General features: G+C 44.1%; 1 protein-coding gene across 1 annotated transcript; it reads right to left on the bottom strand.

The window, feature by feature from the left end:
* Window positions 1-372: 372 nt before the first annotated feature.
* Window positions 373-1,821, bottom strand: LOC109400182 (uncharacterized). Its single transcript, XM_029862227.2, has 3 exons — window positions 1,513-1,821; window positions 1,293-1,451; window positions 373-788 (listed from the first exon to the last, which is right to left on the bottom strand). Exons 1-3 carry the CDS (start codon window positions 1,628-1,630, stop codon window positions 376-378), a joined length of 690 nt encoding a protein of 229 aa, XP_029718087.1. The 5' UTR covers window positions 1,631-1,821; the 3' UTR covers window positions 373-375.
* Between the last annotated feature and the right edge of the window lie 19,093 nt (window positions 1,822-20,914).

Raw genomic sequence — 20,914 nt, 5'->3', positions numbered from 1 at the left:
ACGTTTGGTGGTGAACTCACCGACGGCGAAAAGCCACGTTAATAAAGACAATAAAAATGGAAACAACATAACATATATCCATATTAACATTAGGGGTACTCACTAAACAGATTAAATTGCTGCGTAAGCCATGATTTTCTGCTTATTTGAAATGTTTCATGTTTTTGCGAATAAAATAATCAAAGATTGCCTTGGTCATAGCGACGATTAATCAGTTTAATCAGTTTACGCTGTTAAGTGAATCCCCCTATTATTTGTTTTGAACAATATAAATAACAATCTTTGCTTTCTAGGTAAATACAGAAATCTATTAAATAGTTTGAAGTGTTGAAATTGAACAACTGTTTGGCACATTTTGGACGATCAAATCCATGACTAGTCATCTATAGCTGAACACTCTTCTTCCTCCTCCAGAAGCTCCCCCTGCATAGGAATACACCCTAACCAGTTTTCAAGAAAACTGTCCTCACTTTCTTCGTAATCGTAACGATTATTTGCATCCTCTGTGTTTGATACGTGGTACGAACAAATATCCACCTGTACTTGTGAATAATTCCGGATGTGACCATAGGTTCCTGGCCATGTAAAGCTAGTTTGTCTCCATCCGTCTGAGTGACTCATCTCCTTAGGGGAATGTTCTTCATTTTTGGCAGTTTTCCTAACTCTTACACTTACAGTTAAACTAAGATACTCTTCCTCGGTATCACAGCTCTGATCGCTTATCCTCTCCGGTAGCCAGCAGTTCAAGTTGAATATATGCGTTCCTTGTTGCAGTCTGATTGGTCGATCTACTGGAATAAAAAAGATGTTTCAGTACTGTGAACTTGAGATGTATACAATTGTATGATGCCAATCAGCGGGAAATGGCGCTCAGTGTCTGTCAGTGAATGGAAGCATGCATGATTACCAAGGGCTGAAAGTCTCTTAAATAAAGACAAATCAATCAATCAATGCATGATTAATGGTGAGCTCGTTCCATATTATAGTTTTTTTAAATTTTGATTGACAGTACGTAGTGCAAACTATAAACTAAGAAACAATATTTTTCCAAGCATTTACTCAACAAATGATGAGATTTGTCATGTCAGCCCAAGCTCTCGAGCCATGTAACCATTCTAACCATTTTATATTCGTTAATTTTGGGTATAGAAACAGATTGAATTATTCGTTTCTTAGGTGTCGACATGTTTTATGTGCCACTTGAGATGAAAATATGTGTATCGAATTAAATGGAGTTCACGAAAATATCGTCACTTAACATGTAATAATTCATTTATGTAATTTTCGCTTACCGTAATTTCCTAGGAGATCTATGTCAGCTTTAAAATCGGAAACAGTCTTAACAGTTTCCTTGCAGTCGTCTTCCACCTCCTCGGGATCCTTAATATACCGGCCATACTCATCAGCTGGTTCGTTCGTATCATTCCGACAGCTAACGCTCAACTCCACTCCTACAAAACCACAAATTTCATAACACTGCTTCACAACCAACTGTCAAACACCCGTTCTTACCTTTCAGCACAACCACTTTGGCACACCGTAGTTCAACCGAAAGTTGCAACCGTTCCCCGCAGTAAAATTCACGGTTCCAATTGTAAGGAAACCGAATATCACAGCTCAAATCACGCATTTTTTCCTATCTAAAATTATTATTGTGAAATTCCCTATCTAGTTGTGCGAGGAGAAGTGTCTCCCACGTTCAAACGCGTTCGAATGCAATCACTTTCCCGAGATGACTAAATGCCGGTAATGTTGCTTGTTGTGTGTTATAGACAGCAACTTACCGGTCGCCGATCGGTAGCATGTGATTTCTCGCTCACCGCGTGCGCAAGCGCCAATTCTATATTCTATACACAGAGAGCGCGAGAGTTTGCGGGCTTGGCGGGAAATCCCGTTTCATTCATGGAAAAACTTGAATGAATTGAAGTGGATGCCAGACGGTCTCGGGTTGTTGCATGCAAGATATAGGGAGAGGGAAGCAACAGTTGCACTCAATTGACTACCTGCTTGGACTGGTGTTTTAGGCGTTTTCTAGCCATTCATATTGGTATGAAAATGAAGATAGACAAATATGATTGAAATCGAAGTTATGGTGGTTTTTAGAATATGAATTTACCTTTGTGTCTAAAAAAGGTTGTTAATCAATAAATTATCGCCGATAATTTAACACCAAATATGACGAACTGAGATCAAGCCTCCTTCTCAGCTTTGGCATATTGTGTAACATGTTACACACAAGGTTATTGTCGTCGCAGTTGAAACCCGAAGATTCCCCACACTCGACAATCGAATTTTCTAAAATTCCATACGTGAAACCTAACGTCGGACGTAGTGCGCTGGACAGCGGACCTGGCCCTATATCCAGCGCACTATGCCCGATGTACGTCCGACACACGGTTTAGGAGAACAATCGCTTTTCGCGTGTCGAAAATTCCGATTTTCAACTACACGAACAATACTGATAGACGAAAATTCTCGCGAAAGCCAAACAATTAATTTCAGTGTGTATCGTCCCAAATGTTCATCATAGAAACAACAACTCGTTCATTTACTCACATAGGCGTGAATGAACTCATCCGGCGTGAGTGTTTTGCCCGCCAACTGGAATGAAAATTGCGAGAGCGCTCTCGAACTGTTCTCCATTCAACTGCCAAAGATAATCTGCTCGAAAATATCGTGTTGATTCTCAGCTTTCATTCTGATTCCCACTCACGGCGATAATATCATCGATTGTGGAATGGGGCCAGCAGGAGCATGGGGAAGATTTCATCAGAAGCCCGTTTGTGTACATTAGGGTTCGGAATTAGTCAGGAATAAAGTTATAAATTTGTGTGGTAGATCGAGGACTGACATGTAAGGGTTCGTTCAAAAATTACATAACGGGGAGGAAGGAAGCCTAGCGCGTGACGCACTTCATGCAAAATTTTAAAAATTTGCAAATACAAAAGTTGTTTCGTAGTTGGGGGTTTTGGGGGGCTGAAATTGTCAAATGTTGCTTTCCTTTCGATTGATTAGCAAATGTGTCACCAACTAGCGCTCAAGTGCATGAAGATTTTAAATCTCTGAATTGATGAATTGATAAACATCCCGGGAGCGGTTGCGTCGTGTACTGAGATACGCATCATGAAAAATGCGCGCATGTGGTACACAACGTGAGCGCGGCGTCGCGACTGCTCGAGGGACATTTATTGGACGAATGGTGTATCCGGTAAAGTTATTAAACAATTCAAGGATTTACAGAAGATGGATCGCTTGATTCGTAAATGCAACTCTTTCGCTGAGTGGTACAAAAAAGCAAACAATTTTGTCCAACTACATTATCTTTATCTAAATGGTCAGGATCATGATATGTGATGTATTAAGTTTTAGTATATTTGTACAATTTTTGATTCCTCCCTTCTCCCTCAGAGGAGCATGTTCTTTAACTATGTAATATACGGTCCGACCCATAATCGTAGAGGGAGTCCACGCTTCCTAAACACTACATCTGCAGAAAACACCATCCTCTTGTGCTCTTACCAGTGCATTTTGTATTGCACAAATTTAACTAGTAATACGAGAACGACTAATCCACGCTCGATGAAATGACCTTGCCAAAGGCACACACCTTCCGCAGTCTTTCAAGAGCATCCTTCTACTCCATGATTCAAACAAGCATGCTTTGAAATGATCCTTAATACCAGGATCGTTTAGGATCATGATTTTTTCCAATCTCAGCGTGCGGGATTTGTGCATGGGATTCAATCCCAAGATTGAATCCCTACGTTCAAGTGCACTGTAAAGGTTGTTAGTTGATCTGACAGCGTTCAATCTGGAAGAAAATGACCTCTTCGGGTGTCGGTTACCCATACCACTGCTACGCTAAATGGTAGCAGTACATGCCGTATATTCCAAAGCCAGTTATTGAACGCATAACTTCACAGAATATTCAATTGGTGTGTTAGGGGTTTTAACGGGATTCTTTTCTAATGAATGAATTGTGTAGACCAACCCCCTGAAGAAAGCGTTAGCTCTTGAAGCCACCGCCTTTTGCTTCACCAAATTTTTGGCTTCACTCCAGTTGTATGTGGATGACAGCCGTTTCAGAGGGTTGGTATAGAGCCACGTTTTTTTTTTATTTAAGAGTTTGGGAAAGGAAGGGAGCGTAAGCAAATCAATATCTCATTATGGCACAGAGAACAGACATCCAAGTCCAGTTCCGAAGCTGTGTAAGGAATTTAACGGCCATTTGAAATCGACAACACAAGTGGCAATAGCGTGGCGCTGCAATCGGTCAATTTCCCATACTAATTAATTTCACCACTTGAAATGTTTCAATTCACCACTGACTGTGGCAATATGGTGTTTGGCGGCGTTAGTGTTGTCATCGTGTATTGGTTTGCAACCTTACTCAAGTAAAGATTCAAATCCTTACACAACTTTCTGAATGAAATTTGTTCTAGCCTGGATGTCTGTTATCACAGAGAATCCCTTTAAAAAAAAACAATATCCGGCAAAAAGATAATTGGGCCAAGTTAAATAGCTGTTTTTGAAGGACATGCTAATACAGAGCCCGTAGCTTCCGGTGCAAAACCATAAACGACGAAAAAATCATCAGGAAAGATCTGCGCTGAAATAATTCTGCCATTATTGACAATTGATAGGAAAGCAAGTTGTCAGGCCACAACTCAACTTTCTGCCGTCTTGGAGCGACTCCTCTGGATGATTTTGTTGGAACAGTTTCAATTATTGGGGTTCGTAATGTGAAATCAAATTACAGAGAACGTTCCCCAGCTCGTTTCCCTGATATGATCAAGTAAGCAAATTACTTCCTGTGTAATCTGTCAATGACAAATTTTTCATCAACACTCAACGAAATATCTATGGTAACGCGATGCATTTCCACTGCTGTGGGAATCAATCAAGGATTGAATCATGGGATTCAATCCTCCCATACATGAGTCAAGATTCAATGCATGCCTGGATTGAAACGAAATATGCGCGTCGAACTGATCATGCTCCTGTGGTTTTGAATCTCAGCAACTCTAGGAGTGAGATTTTTTGAAGACTGCTTCCGGTTCATCAGTTAGGTTTAAAATACCGCTAGAGTTGCTTACCAAGCTCATATTACTGTAGCGCAAAATATGTGTCTCAAATAGGGTATTGGTTCCCTTATTAAGCATGTGGCTCCCATTTTCATCCTACTAAAAACAAAGGAATGAAGCGCTGTTTGTTTTGTTTCTTATTTTTGTATTTTTTGTTAGAAGTGAGCACACATGAAACACAAAAGAACGGAATCAATCGGTGCCGTAATCGCTTGTTCTCGGATAGGATGAAAATGGGAGCGTGAGATTACTGATGGCACTCGTACCCTATGTAAATGCATCAAGGTATAAAAATGTGCATCATTGGTAAGCATTATTTAAAGACACGGTATCGATTCTGCGCTGCTTTCCCTTTGAATTGGCACTCGTGGTGATAAATTATTATCAATCGCAGTGAAAAATATCACCCGCGATAATAACTACTCCAGTTTTCGCTTCCTTCGAATCGTTCACTTTCGAGCAGCGGTGCGAGAGTTGTGATCGATGAATGAACACCACTTCGAGAGCGTGAGTATCTTTGTTTACAAGCGCCACTGCAACCAGCGAGAGTTTTCCTCAGCTAGACAGTGACAGCTGAGTTCATTGCATTAGCGATCAAAATATGCACGGTGAGCTTGGGAATGCTTATCGGCTAAAAAATCATGGTGAGTGCTCCACGATACGATAAGGGTTCATTCACAAATTTCATATAAAATCGTTTTTTTTGACACCCACCCACCCCTTCGTAACACTATTTGTATGGAGAGAAAATTTTTTTGTTCGGGATGTAACATCATGGCGGATATCCACCCACCCCCTCCAGCGTTATGACATTTGTGAACAAGCCCTAATTGGTAACCTTGGTTACACATGCCTGCAGGCATGAATATACTCAATGCCAAAGGGATTGAAGAAAATTTTCAGAAAAGAAAAGTTTTTAGTCCGAACGTTAAGCGAACGTGTAACCCTCAGCATGGGCCTCACCCAACTAACATTTTCAGCACTATAAGCTTCAAACATTTGCTTTCTGTTGTGTAACAATTGAATTGAAGCAGTCAACGCTGAATAAAAGAGAAGCTAGTAAAATCTAAACCATAAGCAAAACAAGCACCATACATCCACCGACGAACCGACGAGACAGCTAGAACAAATAAATTCAAATTTGTTGTCCGCGACGCCATGATGAAAAATAGCCGAACACTATCGCCACCTCTATAACGGCTCGCGATGATTTGATAGCTCGACACCAAACCCCCGTGTGTTCATATAGGAAACGGTTCGCGTCTGTGCTGATTTGACAGAAGCGATCGCTCGCTTCGCTGGTCGACCGTTAAATTAGGGGGGGGACAGTTTTGGATCGCCACTGTCACGTCGGTTCGTCGGTGATACAACTACCAAACTCGGTTTTCTGAAATCAATCATTTGTTACTGGGGCTGCCTTTACTGCACTCTATTCCAACTCCGGGAGATTTCCCGGAAGATGTGAAAACTTGAACAAATCGATTAGGAGTCACCACTAACAGAACAGCTGCTACTACAGTACAATTCGTAGTACTGACAAATCCACAAATCAGCAGCGCTTTGATGGCTGTTATGCATATCATTACTAGTAGCTGTTGTTGGAAATTGAAAATAATTTCCTTCCGTGTTCAGTGAGTCCCAAGATCTCCATTGCTCACTGCTTATGCGTTTGAATAGGTATGAGAGTTGCATAGAGGATAGAACTGTCAGATACTGCGATAGTCGATAAATGGACACTGTCCATTGGACAGTATTGAATTTAGTCAAGTCCATAGTAGCAGTCCATCAAATATCGGCATATAGTTAGGAGAGTCGCACCTCGAAGATATATCGATGAAACTAGAATGTAAGTCTATATTTTATTTATAATCTATTTAAACATTATACATCGTAAATAAATTGTAGTCTTGAAGCTGCAAAAACCGCAAAGCTGCTGTCGAAAAGTTTCTCATTCTTCCGAGGAAGTCGCGTCCCTTAAGGTGTCATGATGCATCACCAAGTTTTCAAACGAATCATTGACTTTTTGCTTTTGAATGATTGTTTGCCTCGCGTTTTTGAGGTGATAAAAAACTGTCAATTATGCAGTAATACAGCTGAAAAAGTATCATCGCAATCACTGCGAATGAGCATATAGGATGATACTTTTTCATACGAATATTCGCTTTGGTGGCAGAGAATCATCACTTTGAAATTTCGAGCCACATATCCAACATGGGTGCCGATGCTGATGATACCGTAAAAAGCCTTAACAAACTTTAAGAATTCTACTAAAGAAACTGTTGGTATACCAACACGGCTTTTCGGATGTAAACATTTTTGTCAAAACAAACTTTCAACGGAATATATAGTTACTACACAAATACTTTACAGCTATCCATCTCTTTGCTGTGAAATTATTTGGGTTGCTTTTATTGCAAATCGAATAAGAGTCCCAACCAATAAAACAGCTGCTTTTATACAGTACGAATGTTGCCAAATACACAAAACAGAAGCGCTTCGTAGCTGTTTAAAGAACACTCTTTCAGCTAGAAGCTGTTACGAAGAACCTGTTGGCGCAACCACACAGCTTGTTCAATGTAAACATGATTGCGTTTGACGTTTCACAAGCTTTTGCAGCAAGATGAAGTTGGGTAAGGTTTCATGTGACACAATTATAAAGCCTAGTCTGGAGTAAAACACAACGGGCTATTTTCTATACTATTTATATATAACAGTGTGGCAGCGAGGACATCATCGGGACCAATGGATACGGAGATCGGCAGTTCGATTCCAAGTAGCGGCAAGTACTTTAATTATTCAACTTTGAAAGCGATAATTCCAATTCCACATGTATTGTGTCACGGTATCCATAACCTAATTATATTTAATCGAATAATTTGAGGATGTCGTATAAATATTATTAAACAACTGTGAAAAGGCTGAAAAAGCGCCTTCTCAAGATGTTATTCAGTTAGTGGTTACATAGGAGCCGAGAAAAGAGCTATGACTTGGTGGCATAGAAGCTGCTCACACAGCATATACATATGAATTAAGTTCGCCAGATTCATTGGTATAGGGCTTGCATAGAAGCTTCCGTCCATATGTTCAACACAGTAACTCAGCATCAAGCCGTATTGAGGACGCTTTGTTGACGTTTACATCCACAATAAATGTTAGTTTGGTAGTTTCTAAACTGGGCTCAGTAAAGAGGCTAATGATGCATACCATCGAATACAAAAATAAACTGATAATATTCATATCGTTAATTTTTCCTTCTTTAAACATAAGCTATTCTTTCGAGTCATGTTGTTTTGGAGATTGTTTCAGCTACTAACAATAATATCAGAGATTTTCCCTTCTTTGAAATATATGCTATTCTTTTGAAAAATACTGTCTGAATAATGTAGGCGTTCAATAATCCATAGCATTATGACGAGTCGTTAAACTTGCCGATTCAGAACTTAGTAACTGAAGCTTGTTCCCCCAAAATGGCTTAGTTTGGCCAGCCATGAAATAGGGGAAGGTAGGATCAATCGTCAAGCTCAAGTAAAACAAATGCGAGTGCCACGGGTTGGTAATCGACCAACATGCAAATTTGGTGCGTCTTCTATGCGCAAAGCGCATCTTGCAGGGTTCCGATAGGGATTGTTTCAGGGTTTGTTCTACGAAATGCTTCAATAATTTCTCCCACGGTTTCTTCAGATTTTTTTACAGATGCTTCTGCAAGGATGCATCGACGAATTCCTCCAGGAATGTTTCCAGTGATTCCAGCATAGATTGTATGTTTTTTTCCAAGAATTCCTCTATTGGCTTCACTAGACATTCCTCCGGGAATTTGTCCTGGGATGTCTATAGAGGTTCCTCCAGTGATTTTTCCATAGCTTTTTCCGAGGATTCCTCCAGGAATTTCTCCATGGATTCCCAAAGGAATGTCAACAGAAATTCTGTTAGGGTCTATCCATAAATTACGTAGACTTTGGGGGGGGGGGAGGGTTTGAGAAGGTGGTTTCCAGCCAAAGTCTACGGTCCATACAAACTTCATCATGTTTGTATGAACAAAGGTCTAAGAGGGGGAGCGGGAGGGGGAGGGGGTCTGAGATTGCCAAAATTGAGTCTACGTAGTTTATGGACAGAGCCTCAGGTGTTTCTGCAAGTGTTCCTTCAGATTTTTCTTCGGGGTTTTCTTCCAATTCCACAAGAGATTGCTCCAATAATTCAATCTGAAACAATTTGAAATATTTCAGCTGGAATATCTTCCAGAAACTTTTACGAGAAATTATACTAGAGCTTAGCTTAAAATTATTACAGGAGTTCTTTAAAACATTGTACAAAACATTCTTTTGGGAGTCCTTCCAAAGATTCCAACAAAAATTCGTCCAAAAATGATTGCAGACATGGATTCCTTCATATTTTTTTTCCTACAGAAATTCATCCAGGAATTCATTAAGAAAGCTTTCCTGGGTTTTTTCTATGGAATTCCTCATGAAATTGCTTCAGGAATTCCCCCAGGGTTTCCTTCTAGAATTTCTTCTGTGTTTCTTTCAGGAACAACTCTAGGGATTATTTCAAACATTCCTCCAAGGATACACCCAGGAACACTTTTTAGAATTCTTTCAGGAGTTCCTCTTGGAATTCGTTCAGGAACTCCTCCAGGAAATAATCCAGTACTTCCTCCAATGACTGTTTAGGGATTGCTTCCGGGATTCCTTCTGGGGTTTCTTCAGTAGCTTCTGCATGGTTTCCTCCAGGTTCTTTTTTTGTCTGTATCCCTAGGCTTGTTCATCTCGGGACCCACGCTTTACTTCCCTTCAGAAGGAAGAAGTATGGCGGGAGTGGGATTCGATCCCATGTCCTCGGCGTGATGGTCTTGTGTTCTAACCACCACTTCCACACCATTGTTGGCAGCAGGGACGGATGTCCTGGGGCCTGACGCACCCCCCCCCCCACTTGCGAGTCAGCCGCGTAGTTGCCGGCTAAGAATAGGACTACTAACCCCAATTCAAGGTGTCAAGCGACCCGTGCCGAGGAATGAGTGATCGAGGGGGTGAAAAAGATGCTCGATCTTTAACGGAGCCTGTGGGGCACCTGGGCACCCCCCACAGTAAGCTGTCCCTTACCGCGTTAATGCAGAGCTCCGGCGTGGTGGACATTCTTTCTCGTGCGACTCGTGGGAATAAAATATGAGTAACAAACCAATACAGAAATCAAGTGTAGCAGGTAGTAGTGGTGGGATCAACCCCTTCGCAAGAAGCGGGTTGATGAGATCTCCGACAAGGAGAAGTGAGGAGATAGGCGCTGGGAGTTGCGTACGCAGCTCAAGCGTGGGTGCTCCAGTCCACTTCCCGGCAAGCCAGCCGGTGGAGGCTATGGACGGAGCGTGGTTGTTGAGGGCCGTCAACCGAGGATCCAAAGGACGGTCCGCAATAGAGGTGGCTGAGCAGCAGCTTGGCAAAATCATCGACTTTGCGTCCACTAAGTCGAATATAAGCAAGGACCTGAAAACGGCCTTGCTTCGACTTAGGGCGTCGATCGACGATGCCAAGCAGGAGCACGCGGCACTCGCGTTGCTGACTGCTGCAGCAGCGGAGCCTGCAAATGAGAAAGTGCCGAAGTTTACCCAAATGGAGGCCTTCTCCTTCGCAGGAAGTCCGAATAAGGCGGAAGCGACTGCTCGCGACAAACGGGGCAAGCAATCGCAGAAACGGGCGAGGCAACCGTCAGGCGAGGAGCTGTCTGGCGGTGCCCGCAAGGCCAGGCGAATCATTACCCCGAAAGTCGATAATAATGCCGGAAGGTCGGACCCCAGCCAGGGTTCCCGGAAAGCTGGGAAGGGTGGGCCTGAAAAGGCTGGCCCGTCCCGGAACGATGGGAACAAGGGGTTGCGACCGCTAGTGGGCCCTCAACAGCCACAGAGTAGGGCGATCCAAGGGGAGGACCCCCCTTGGACGAAGGTAGAGCGGAAGAGGAAGAAGAAGGCGAATCCGCAGGTAGTAGCGCAGGACGCCAAGCCAAGGCGTAGGAGGGCAGGTGCCAAGCGCGAGAAAGGCGACGCTATCGTCATCAAGACGGAACAGTCCAAGTACTCGGACGTCTTGAAGATGATGCGAAGCGAAGCCAAGCTTGAGGGTCTTGGAGCCGACGTACGCAGTATTAGACGTACTCGTACGGGCGAGATGATCCTGGAGCTGAAGCGCCAGAAGGAGCACATGGGCGCCGCCTATAAGAGGCTGGCAGAAGAGGTCCTTGGTGAGGGTGTGCAGGTGAGGGCTCTGACACATGAGGCGACTCTGAAGGTCAAGGACATCGATGAGATCACCGAAGTGGAAGAGCTCGTCACGGCACTGCGGCAACAGTGCGATGTGCAGCCGTTAAGCTACGGAAAGGGCCAGCAGGGACACAGATAGCTTTGGTTCAGCTACCTGTGGCGGACGTCAAAAAGTCCGTTAAAGTAGGGAGCATAAAGGTGGGTTGGTGTGTATGTCACCTGACATTCCACGAGCCACCAGAGGTTTGCTTCAGGTGTCTGGAACCAGGACACAAGTCGTGGGACTGCAAAGGCCCCGACAGGCGCAAACTGTGCAGGCGATGCGGCGCTGAAGGTCATAAGGCCCAAAGCTGCACGAGTCCGCCCATCTGCATGATTTGTACCGGGAAATCCTCGAACAACAGACATCCGATGGGTGGCCCAAGGTGCCCGGCCTTCAAGAAAGCCGCAGTGAACAACAAATCACAGTGCAGGTAACGCAGCTGAACCTGAACCACTGTGACGCGGCTCAGCAACTGCTTTGTCAGGCAGTTTCTGAGTGGGAGACGGATATCGCCATCATATCGGACCCATACCGAGTACCCGCCGGCAACGGCAACTGGGTCGCGGATGGGACCAGAAAAATGGCGGCGATATGGACGACGGGTAAATACCCCGTTCAGGAGTTGGTGTCTACTACCTATGAGGGCTTCGTGGTCGCCAAAGTAAACGGGGTCTTCTTCTGTAGCTGTTATGCGCCTCCGCGGTGGCCGATCGAGCAGTTCACGCAAATGCTGGACCGCTTAACGACCGTGCTAACAGGGCGAAGGCCGGTGGTAATAGCGGGCGACTTTAATGCCTGGGCCGTGGAATGGGGAAGCCGTTTCACGAACCAGCGGGGTCAGATCCTGCTAGAAACACTGGCCATCTTAGATGTCGACTTGGCTAATGTCGGTACCAAGAGTACCTTTAGTCGAAACGGAGCGGAGTCAATTATTGACGTGACCTTTTGTAGTCCTGGCCTAACAAGTAGTTCGAACTGGAGAGTAGATGATGGCTACACTCACAGCGACCACCTGGCGGTTCGCTACAGTATCGACTACAATAACAGCAGACAGCGGATAGAAGAAGAGGCGGCTAGGCCAAGGCCAAGCCCTCGCAGGTGGAAGACATCATACTTCGACGAAGGGGTATTACGGGAGGCGCTCCGCCGTGAGCGAAACTTAATCGGTTTAGACGGCGACGAGCTGGTAGCGGTGCTCTCACGTGCGTGTGATGCGACCATGCCTAGGCGAGTCCACCCTAGAAATGGGAGGCCACCGGCTTACTGGTGGACCGACGCGATTGCGGACCTGCGCCGCGCCTGCCTACGGGCTAGGCGGCGGATGCAGCGAGCACGATCAGAGGAAGAGCGAAACGAACGGCGGGTGGTGTTCGCCGCTGCAAAAGCCGCGCTTAAGACCGAGATAAGAGCAAGCAAAAAGGCCTGCTTTGAGGGTCTCTGTCAGAGTGCCAATACGAACCCGTGGGGTGACGCCTACAGGATCGTTATGGCCAAGACGAGAGGTGTGATGGCTCCTACAGAGCAATCTCCAGAGATGTTGGAGGGGATCATTGGAGGACTTTTTCCGCGTCATGATCCTAGTCCTTGGCCTCCTTTCGTAGGACAGCCGGGGACTGGGGCTGGCGATGAGGAGAGGGTCACCGATGTGGAACTTGCGGGGATAGCTAAGTCCCTTAGCGTAGGTAAGGCCCCAGGTCCGGACGGAGTTCCGAACCTGGCCTTAAAAGTAGCTATTGCAGAGGCTCCCGAGATGTTCAGGTCTGCTATGCAGAAATGCCTGGACGAGGGAGTTTTCCCAGAAGCTTGGAAGAGGCAGAGCCTGGTACTATTGCCAAAGGCGGGGAAACCACCCGGAGACCCGTCGGCATATAGACCAATATGCTTGATTGACACGGCGGGGAAGGTGCTCGAAAAGATCATCCTCAATAGAATGTTGCGGTTCACCGAGGGCGAAAATGGTCTTTCGAGTAACCAGTACGGCTTCCGGAAGGGGAGGTCCACCGTAGACGCTATCTTGTCGGTTACAGAAACCGCCGAGAAAGCCCTCGAGCCTAAGAGGAGGGGAATTCGGTTTTGCGCGGTAGTGACTCTGGATGTAAGGAATGCGTTTAATAGCGCCAGCTGGTCTGCTATTGCCGATGCGCTCTTGCGTCTGGGGATACCGGAGTACCTGTACAAGATTCTCGGAAGTTACTTTCAGAATCGTGTACTAGTCTACGACACGGAGGTGGGTCGGAAGTGCTTTCACATAACCTCAGGAGTCCCGCAAGGTTCCATCCTGGGTCCGGTGTTATGGAATGTCATGTACGACGAGGTGTTGAGGTTAGAGTATCCAGTGGGAGTGGTGATTGTCGGATTTGCCGACGACATTACGCTCGAAGTCTACGGTGAAACGATCGAGGAGGTAAAGTTGACTACCAACCACTCGATCAAAGTTGTGGAGGCGTGGATGCGGTCCAGGAAACTGGAGCTGGCTCACCACAAGACAGAGGTGACGGTTGTTAACAACCTGAAGTCGGAGCAGCAGACGGAGATCAGTGTAGGAGACTGTACTATCCTGTCAAAGCGCTCCGTCAAACACTTGGGCGTGATGATCGACGATAAGCTTACCTTCGGTAGCCACGTCGATTATGCCTGTAAAAGAGCCTCCACAGCTATTGCGGCACTGTCCCGGATGATGTCCAATAGCTCTGCGGTGTACGCCAGTAAGCGCAAGCTTCTGGCTAGTGTTGCTACATCCATACTTAGGTATGGCGGCCCGGCGTGGGGCACCGCGCTTAGTACTAAATGCTACCGACGGAAGCTGGAAAGTACTTACAGGCTTATGTGCCTGAGGGTTGCGAGCGCGTACCGTACCGTGTCACACGACGCTCTCTGCGTCATTAGGGCCTGTCCATAAACTACGTAGACTTTTAGGGGGGACGGGGGGGTCTGGCCAAAGTCTACGCTCCATACAAATTTCGAAAATTTTGTATGAACAAAAGTCTACGAGGGGGGAGGGGGGGGGGGGTCTGAGATGGCAGAAAAAAAGTCTACGTAGTTTATGGACAGCGCCTTACTGGTATGGTGCCTATCAGCATTCTTATCAGTGAGGACATGGAGTGCTTCGAAATGCGCGGCACAAGAGGCATACGCAGGACTGTCAGGATGGCCTCTATGGTCAAATGGCAGCGCGCGTGGGACAGTTCCACCAAAGGAAGGTGGACCTATAGGTTGATACCGAGGGTAGATAGTTGGATTAATAGGCGCCATGGGGAAGTCACATTCCACCTGACACAGGTCCTTACAGGTCATGGTTGCTTCCGACAGTATCTACACCGTTTCGGGCATGCGGATTCTCCCGAATGCCCAGTGTGCAATGGTTCAGAGGAAACGGCGGAACACGTTTTGTTCGTGTGCCCGCGTTTTCGCACAATGCGTGACCGCATGCTTGCCACATGCGGGGAGGACACAACTCCGGACAACTTGGTCCAGAGGATGTGTAGGGATGAGTTTGGCTGGAACGCCGTTTCATCGGCTATTACCCACATCGTCTGGGAGCTACAGAGGAGGTGGCGCGTGGACTCGGAGAATGGCTAGTCCAGATGCAGTACAAGAGGTGGTCCAGGGGTTCGGAGTCGGCTTCGTAGGTCATACCGGTGCCCTGCGGTCGAGATCGACCCTTACAACGATTAAGTGGCCGCGGAGAGGAAGTCCCGGTAGCGGTGCTGTCGTGGCGTCGGTCTACTGGGTTGGATCCGAGCCCGCGGTTGGAAAGGGGTCCCCGGCAAGGGTCGGGGTAGGTGAGATCCTGCTGTCTGCAACCTACGGGTGCATCTGATGGGGCCTGAAGGGTAGTGATACCCTTCCTTACGGGCAGGTCAGATCGGGTTGCACGTGGGCATCAGTTCTTGATGTCCGCTCAGCAGTAGGGCGCGGGCGGGGTTGACCCTGCCCGCCTTCCGAGGACAAAGGGAGTGGCGAGGACCACTCGGGAAACTGGCTAAGCGCCAGCATGCTACCGTGATGGACTCTCCAAAGCGAGTCATCGATGTTCGTTGCTGCAGGCTACGCAGCTAACCTTGTGGGTGCAATGTGCACTAGCCCCTCTCTGAAGCAATACCTTCTTGGTGGTTCCGGAGAGACGTAGGGTTTGGCGACCATAGGAATGGTTTAGTGGGTACGAGGAGAGAGTAGTCCTGGATTTTACTTTTGTTGTAGAAGACGGCCTGTCAGACCTACACTACCCTAACCTTCTGTTAGGGTGTCTGTTGAGCAGATTATCCCCCTATGGTTTAAAAAAAAAAAAAAAAAAAAAAACACTATGCTTGCTCCACCCTTCAGGAACTGCTATAGGAATTCTTCAAGGAGTTCCTCCACGAACTCTTCTTAGAATTCCTTCAGGATTTCTCCAAGGATTCCATCTGCAATTTCTTCAGGAATTCCTTCTGGGATTCCTCCAGGAATTTCTCAAAAGATTCCTCCATAAATTTCTTCAGAGATTCCTCAAGGAATTATTCCAGGGATTCCTCTAAGAATTGCTGCATGCTTTTCTCTTAAAATTCATCCAGGGATTCCTTCAGAAATGCCTCAAGAGATTCCTAGAGACATTTCTCCAGGAATCCACGAATTTGTGCAGGGATTCCTCTAGGATTTTTTCCGGGGATTCCTCTGGAAATTCCTACAGGGATTTCTCTGAAAATTCCTCCAGAAATCCCTCTAGATATTCCTCTAGAGATTTTTCCAGAAGTTCTTCTGGAGATTCCTCCAGAAATTCCTACATGAATTCCTCTAGGATATCTTCCAGGTATCCCTCCCACAAGATTTTTTCAGGGATTTCTCCAAGAAATCCTCCAGAGATTCCTTAATGCATTCCTTTAGCACTTACTTCAGGCATCCCTCCAGAGATTCCTCCAGTAGTCGCTTCCAGGATTCTTCCAAGAATTTCACCATGAATTCTTATGGAAATTTATCCAGGAATTCTTCAAGGGATTCCTCCAAGGATTTTTTCCAGAGACATGATTTCTTCCAAAGATTTCTCCAGGAGTTACTTCAGGGAATCCTCCAAGAATTCCACCACGAATTCTCCTAGGCATTCTTCCAGGAAATTTTCCAGGCGTTCTTCCATGGATTCTTCCTTGGATTCTTGCAGGGATTTCTCCTGGAATTTCTTAAGGGATTCCTCTAGGAATCAATCAAGGAACTCCATCATAAATTGTGGCAGCAATTCATTCAGGAATTTTTCCAGGAAATCCTTCAGGGATCCCTCAGGTTTTTCTCTAGGAATAGCTTCTGGAATTTTTCCAGGAATTCCTCCGAGAATTCTTTCAGATTTTTCTCCAGGAATTCCACTCAAAATTCCATCAGGAACATTTCAGGTTTTTCTCCACAAATTTCTCCAAGGATTCCTCCAGGGATTCCTTCAGGCATTCCTTTGAGGATTTCTCCAGGAATTCCTCCAGAAATTTCTATAGAAATCCCTCCAAGAATTTCTCATGGGTTTTTTTTCAGAAATTTCTCCCAGAGCTCCTCTATAGATTTCCCCAGAAATTCATCCAAAAATTCCTCCAAGGATTCCTCCACCCAAAGGAAAACCTCCAGGGATTCCTCCAGGTATTCGTCAAGGATTTTATCCAGGAATTTCTCTAGGAACTCCTCCATAAAATTCTCTTCCCCAAAAATTTCTTCAGAAATTCCTCCAGCATTTTCTCTAGGAATTTTTCCAAAAAATCTTTTGGCGATTTTTCCAGAAATTCTTCCAGGAAATTCTCCAAGAACACCCTCAGGAATTTTTCAGGGATTCCTCCGGAGATTCCTGCTTCAGGGATTCTTCCAGGGATTTCCCCACGAATTTCTCCAGGGATTCCTCCAGCGAATCCTTCGAAGATTCCTCCAGGAAATTATTCGAAGAATTTTACAGGAAATCCTCCAGAAGTTTCCTAAGTATTCTTCCAGCAAATCTCCTTGGGATTTCTTCAGAAATTTTTCCATGAAATTCTTGGACAAATACCTTCAGGAATATTTCGGGGATTCCTCTAGAGACTTCTTTACAAATGTATTCAGGGATTCTCCAGGGATTCCTACAGGAATTCCTTCGAGGATTTCTCGAGGAATTCCTCCAGGAATTCCGCTAGAAATTCCGCCTGCATTTTTTCAAGGGTTTTTTTTTCAGAAATAGAATAATAATAGAAATGGAAATCTCCCAGGATTCCTCTGGAGATTCCTCTAGAAATTCATCCAGTAATTCTTTCAAGAATTCCTCTAGAATTCCACCAGGCATTGCTCCAGGATTTTATCCAAGGATTTCTCCAGGATTTCTCCAGGAATTTCTTCAAGAATTCCTCCAGAAATTTCCCCTGCTTCAGGGATTCCTCCAGAGATTTCTCCATGAATTCTCCAGGGATTTTCCCAGGGATTCCTCCACGACTTTTAGCCACGTGCAATCCACATTATTTTTACTTGTGTAGCTCAAGATCCATAGAACAACATTATTGAATGTGGTATATTTATACAGATCTGTGCACAGAAATGGCGACAAAGGAGGGTTTATTTCCAAAGTTTGGAAAATGGCGGATGGGCGCCTAGTGCTTGGAGGGGTTTAAATCCCAAAATCCATCCCTTGCGCGCGGGCTTGTCCTTCTAGCTGGCTATCAGGATTTCAAAATGCACCAGTACCGTTTCCGAAACAAATCAAATGTTTCACGAAAACATCGTTTCTATGTTTGGATTTTACATATGTCCAATAAACAGGGTATGCAAGTGTTGGTATGTAATCGTTACCTAAATATCTACAATAACTCTGAAATTATGTGAGCCCGAATCGTAAACTTGAACAGTTTTTTCAATTGTGAAAGTATTATAAAAAAAAGTTTTCTAGCTACCGTCAAGGCACCATTCACCGTGGATCTAAGAGGATTCGGGGCAAATAAGGGCTGTCATTTGACACCAGTCTCATAAACATTGTTGGTGCCGCTTTTAATTGCCTTCATTATAGGTTAAAATTAAAGCAATATCCACAGAAGTAGAAAATTTTTCACAAAATTTGGTGATATAGTACAATTAGTAAAGGGTAGTAGGGTCGCCTAATTCCGTGGTAGGTCACCATTCACCGTGGTAGTAGGGACCCATTCACCGTGTATGAGAAATTTTATTCTACTTTGTTTAAAAATGATCAAAACAACCCAGCCAAGGGAATTTTCTTCATTTAAATTCATTTCAAGTAATAACTTGCAAGATTTTATTAGAAAAACGAATGTTTAAATTTTCGATTTTTTCTAGATATATGGGACAATATGGGGCACGGTGAATGGAGACCATTGATTTTTAGGGTACCCATTTACCGTGCCTTTTTGTTTCAATTAAAAAGTACGAGTAATCGTACTTTCTTGTTAAACTTACTTCGGTAATGCAAAATACATACCTGATATGTGAATTTAATTGCTTCTTGGTGGAATAAAAACGTTACTACATTTAGTTTATCACTTAAATCACCTTAGCGCAGTTTTCGATTTTTTACTATGAATGCAGTGAACGAGCAGAAACCCGCTTCATGTAAACACAGTTTAGTGTCAAAATGATACTTTTAAATGTTTTTAATGAGCGTTTTGACATGGTAACAATACATTAGTGTTGTATTGGTACAATTGAAGGGAAATTGTCATATCATTCAATCATAATATGGAAATAATGAAAAAATATTCGAAGGCACACGGTGAATGGAGCCCCCACGGTGAATGGCGCCTTGACGGTACTTGTTGTATTTTATGGAATGAGAAAAAAACTGGACGAAATTTAACACGTTTGATGAAGATTATTCTTTTTCTCTATGTGTGCCTTATTGTAGTTAAGGATGATGTGGCTATTATCTATCTAATGACTTACAATCAATCCAAAAATAAACTCTAATCTTTCCTCAAACAAACTAACAATGACGTGCATTATTTCTGGAGGCAACATGATCGAACACATAACTAAGCCATGCTTCCGTTCAAAACATCTATAAATAGCTCTCCATAGATAACCCAATTCTGGGTGGATTGCAATTACAACAATCTTATGTAAGACAAGAAAAGAGTTTCGTTTTTGTCCGGATTTGTCTATCTCGGTCCAGAAATTTTTGGCCACATGTTCCGAGACTTCCAGAGGCTGAACCGGTACCAATCTGCATCGAACCAGCTCGCATGTGAAATTTCTAGTCTTCATAGTGCAATCATAATAACTCGGCAACAACTATCACTTTCCTTTTCCCATCTCTTCTGAATAGTTTCGATTGACCTGAGATGGACATCGAAGGCGCTATAAATGGACGAGAACTAATCATCATTGACGCCGCCCAGCGTGTGCAATTGTCGCTCCAAATCGAGCAGAACATCTCAAGACAAATAGTTCTGATGGCCTCTTACGTACAGTTACAGTGACGACTGGTCCAGACGTTTCTCGATCGGTAAAAAATTACAAGATAAGAACACAATTCTATCAATTGCAACTGTAACCAATGCATGTTGATAGCACTTTGTATTGTTTGATCAATACAGTTGACGATATAATATCAACGATACTAAATTTTGTAATTAATTATGTGTTATTTAGAGTTGTATAGCAGATTTGACGAAAAATTTGCAGGGATAGAACATTTTGGGATCTCCAGTTAGCCTAGTGGTTAAGGCTATGGATCGCCAATCCGGTGACGTTGGGTTCGCCAAGACGGTGAGTTCGATTCGCATTCCGGTCGGGAAAATTTCCTCGACTTCCTGGGCATAGTGTATCATTGTACTTACCTCACAATGTACAAACTCATGCAATGGCAGGCAAAGAAAGCCCTTCAATTAATAACTGTGGAAGTGCTCTAAGAACACTAAGTTGAAGCGAGGAAGGCCAAGTCCATTTATCAGTCCATCATCATTTTACCCTAACTAATAAGCACTATTGACGATGCTCACTGACCGAAATTGGCATAGGAAAGAGTGGAATTGAAAAATGTAATGACATTTTATAAAACATTCCGTGACATTTCCCAACACTGCCTAGTGGTAAACGTAATATTTTTTACATTTTGAAGATGATTGAGATAATTGTTGCCATGAATTATTCATCAAATTAATAATTCTTGAATTCTGTAAACAATTTTAGAAACTATTATACTGCCCCTATTCGCATAACAGTCCCATGTTTGCTGGGATTCCTATTCACATGGGACTGTTGTGCGAATGGGGGCAGTATACCTTACTTGTTTTTTTAGAATAAGAATAGAAATGACGAAATTTTATATTTTAAATTAGAACATTGATTTTTTTTTTATCTGTATTAACGAGATTTTTAGCCTTAGGCTAGTTCATCTCGGGACCCACGCTTTACTTCCCTTCCGAAGGAAGAACCCACATTTTGTGAGTTTTGTCGGGAGTGGGATTCGATCCTAGGTCCTCGGCGTGATAGTCATGTGTTCTAACCATCACACCAGGTCCGCTCCAGAACATTGATTAAATTACTTAGGTAGTTACTCTGACCAAGTTATATTTAAAACATTTAAACAACTTTTGGTTTAAGATTGCAGCAAAGTAACGGAAC

Source organism: Aedes albopictus, chromosome 3 (assembly GCF_035046485.1).
Source record: "Aedes albopictus strain Foshan chromosome 3, AalbF5, whole genome shotgun sequence".
NCBI classification, from domain to species: domain Eukaryota; kingdom Metazoa; phylum Arthropoda; class Insecta; order Diptera; family Culicidae; genus Aedes; species Aedes albopictus.
The sequence above is the reverse complement of the archived record's forward strand: the minus strand, read 5'-3'. Positions and strand labels throughout refer to the sequence as shown.

Bases quoted from the DNA above. Each gene is read 5' to 3' on its own strand.
- LOC109400182 (XM_029862227.2), bottom strand. From the start codon at position 1,630: ATGCGTGATTTGAGCTGTGATATTCGGTTTCCTTACAATTGGAACCGT. The intron at 1,452-1,512 runs GTAAGAACGGGT...GTGGTTTTGTAG, and splicing joins CAAAGTGGTTGTGCTGAAAG to GAGTGGAGTTGAGCGTTAGC. The intron at 789-1,292 runs GTAAGCGAAAAT...TTATTCCAGTAG, and splicing joins AGATCTCCTAGGAAATTACG to ATCGACCAATCAGACTGCAA.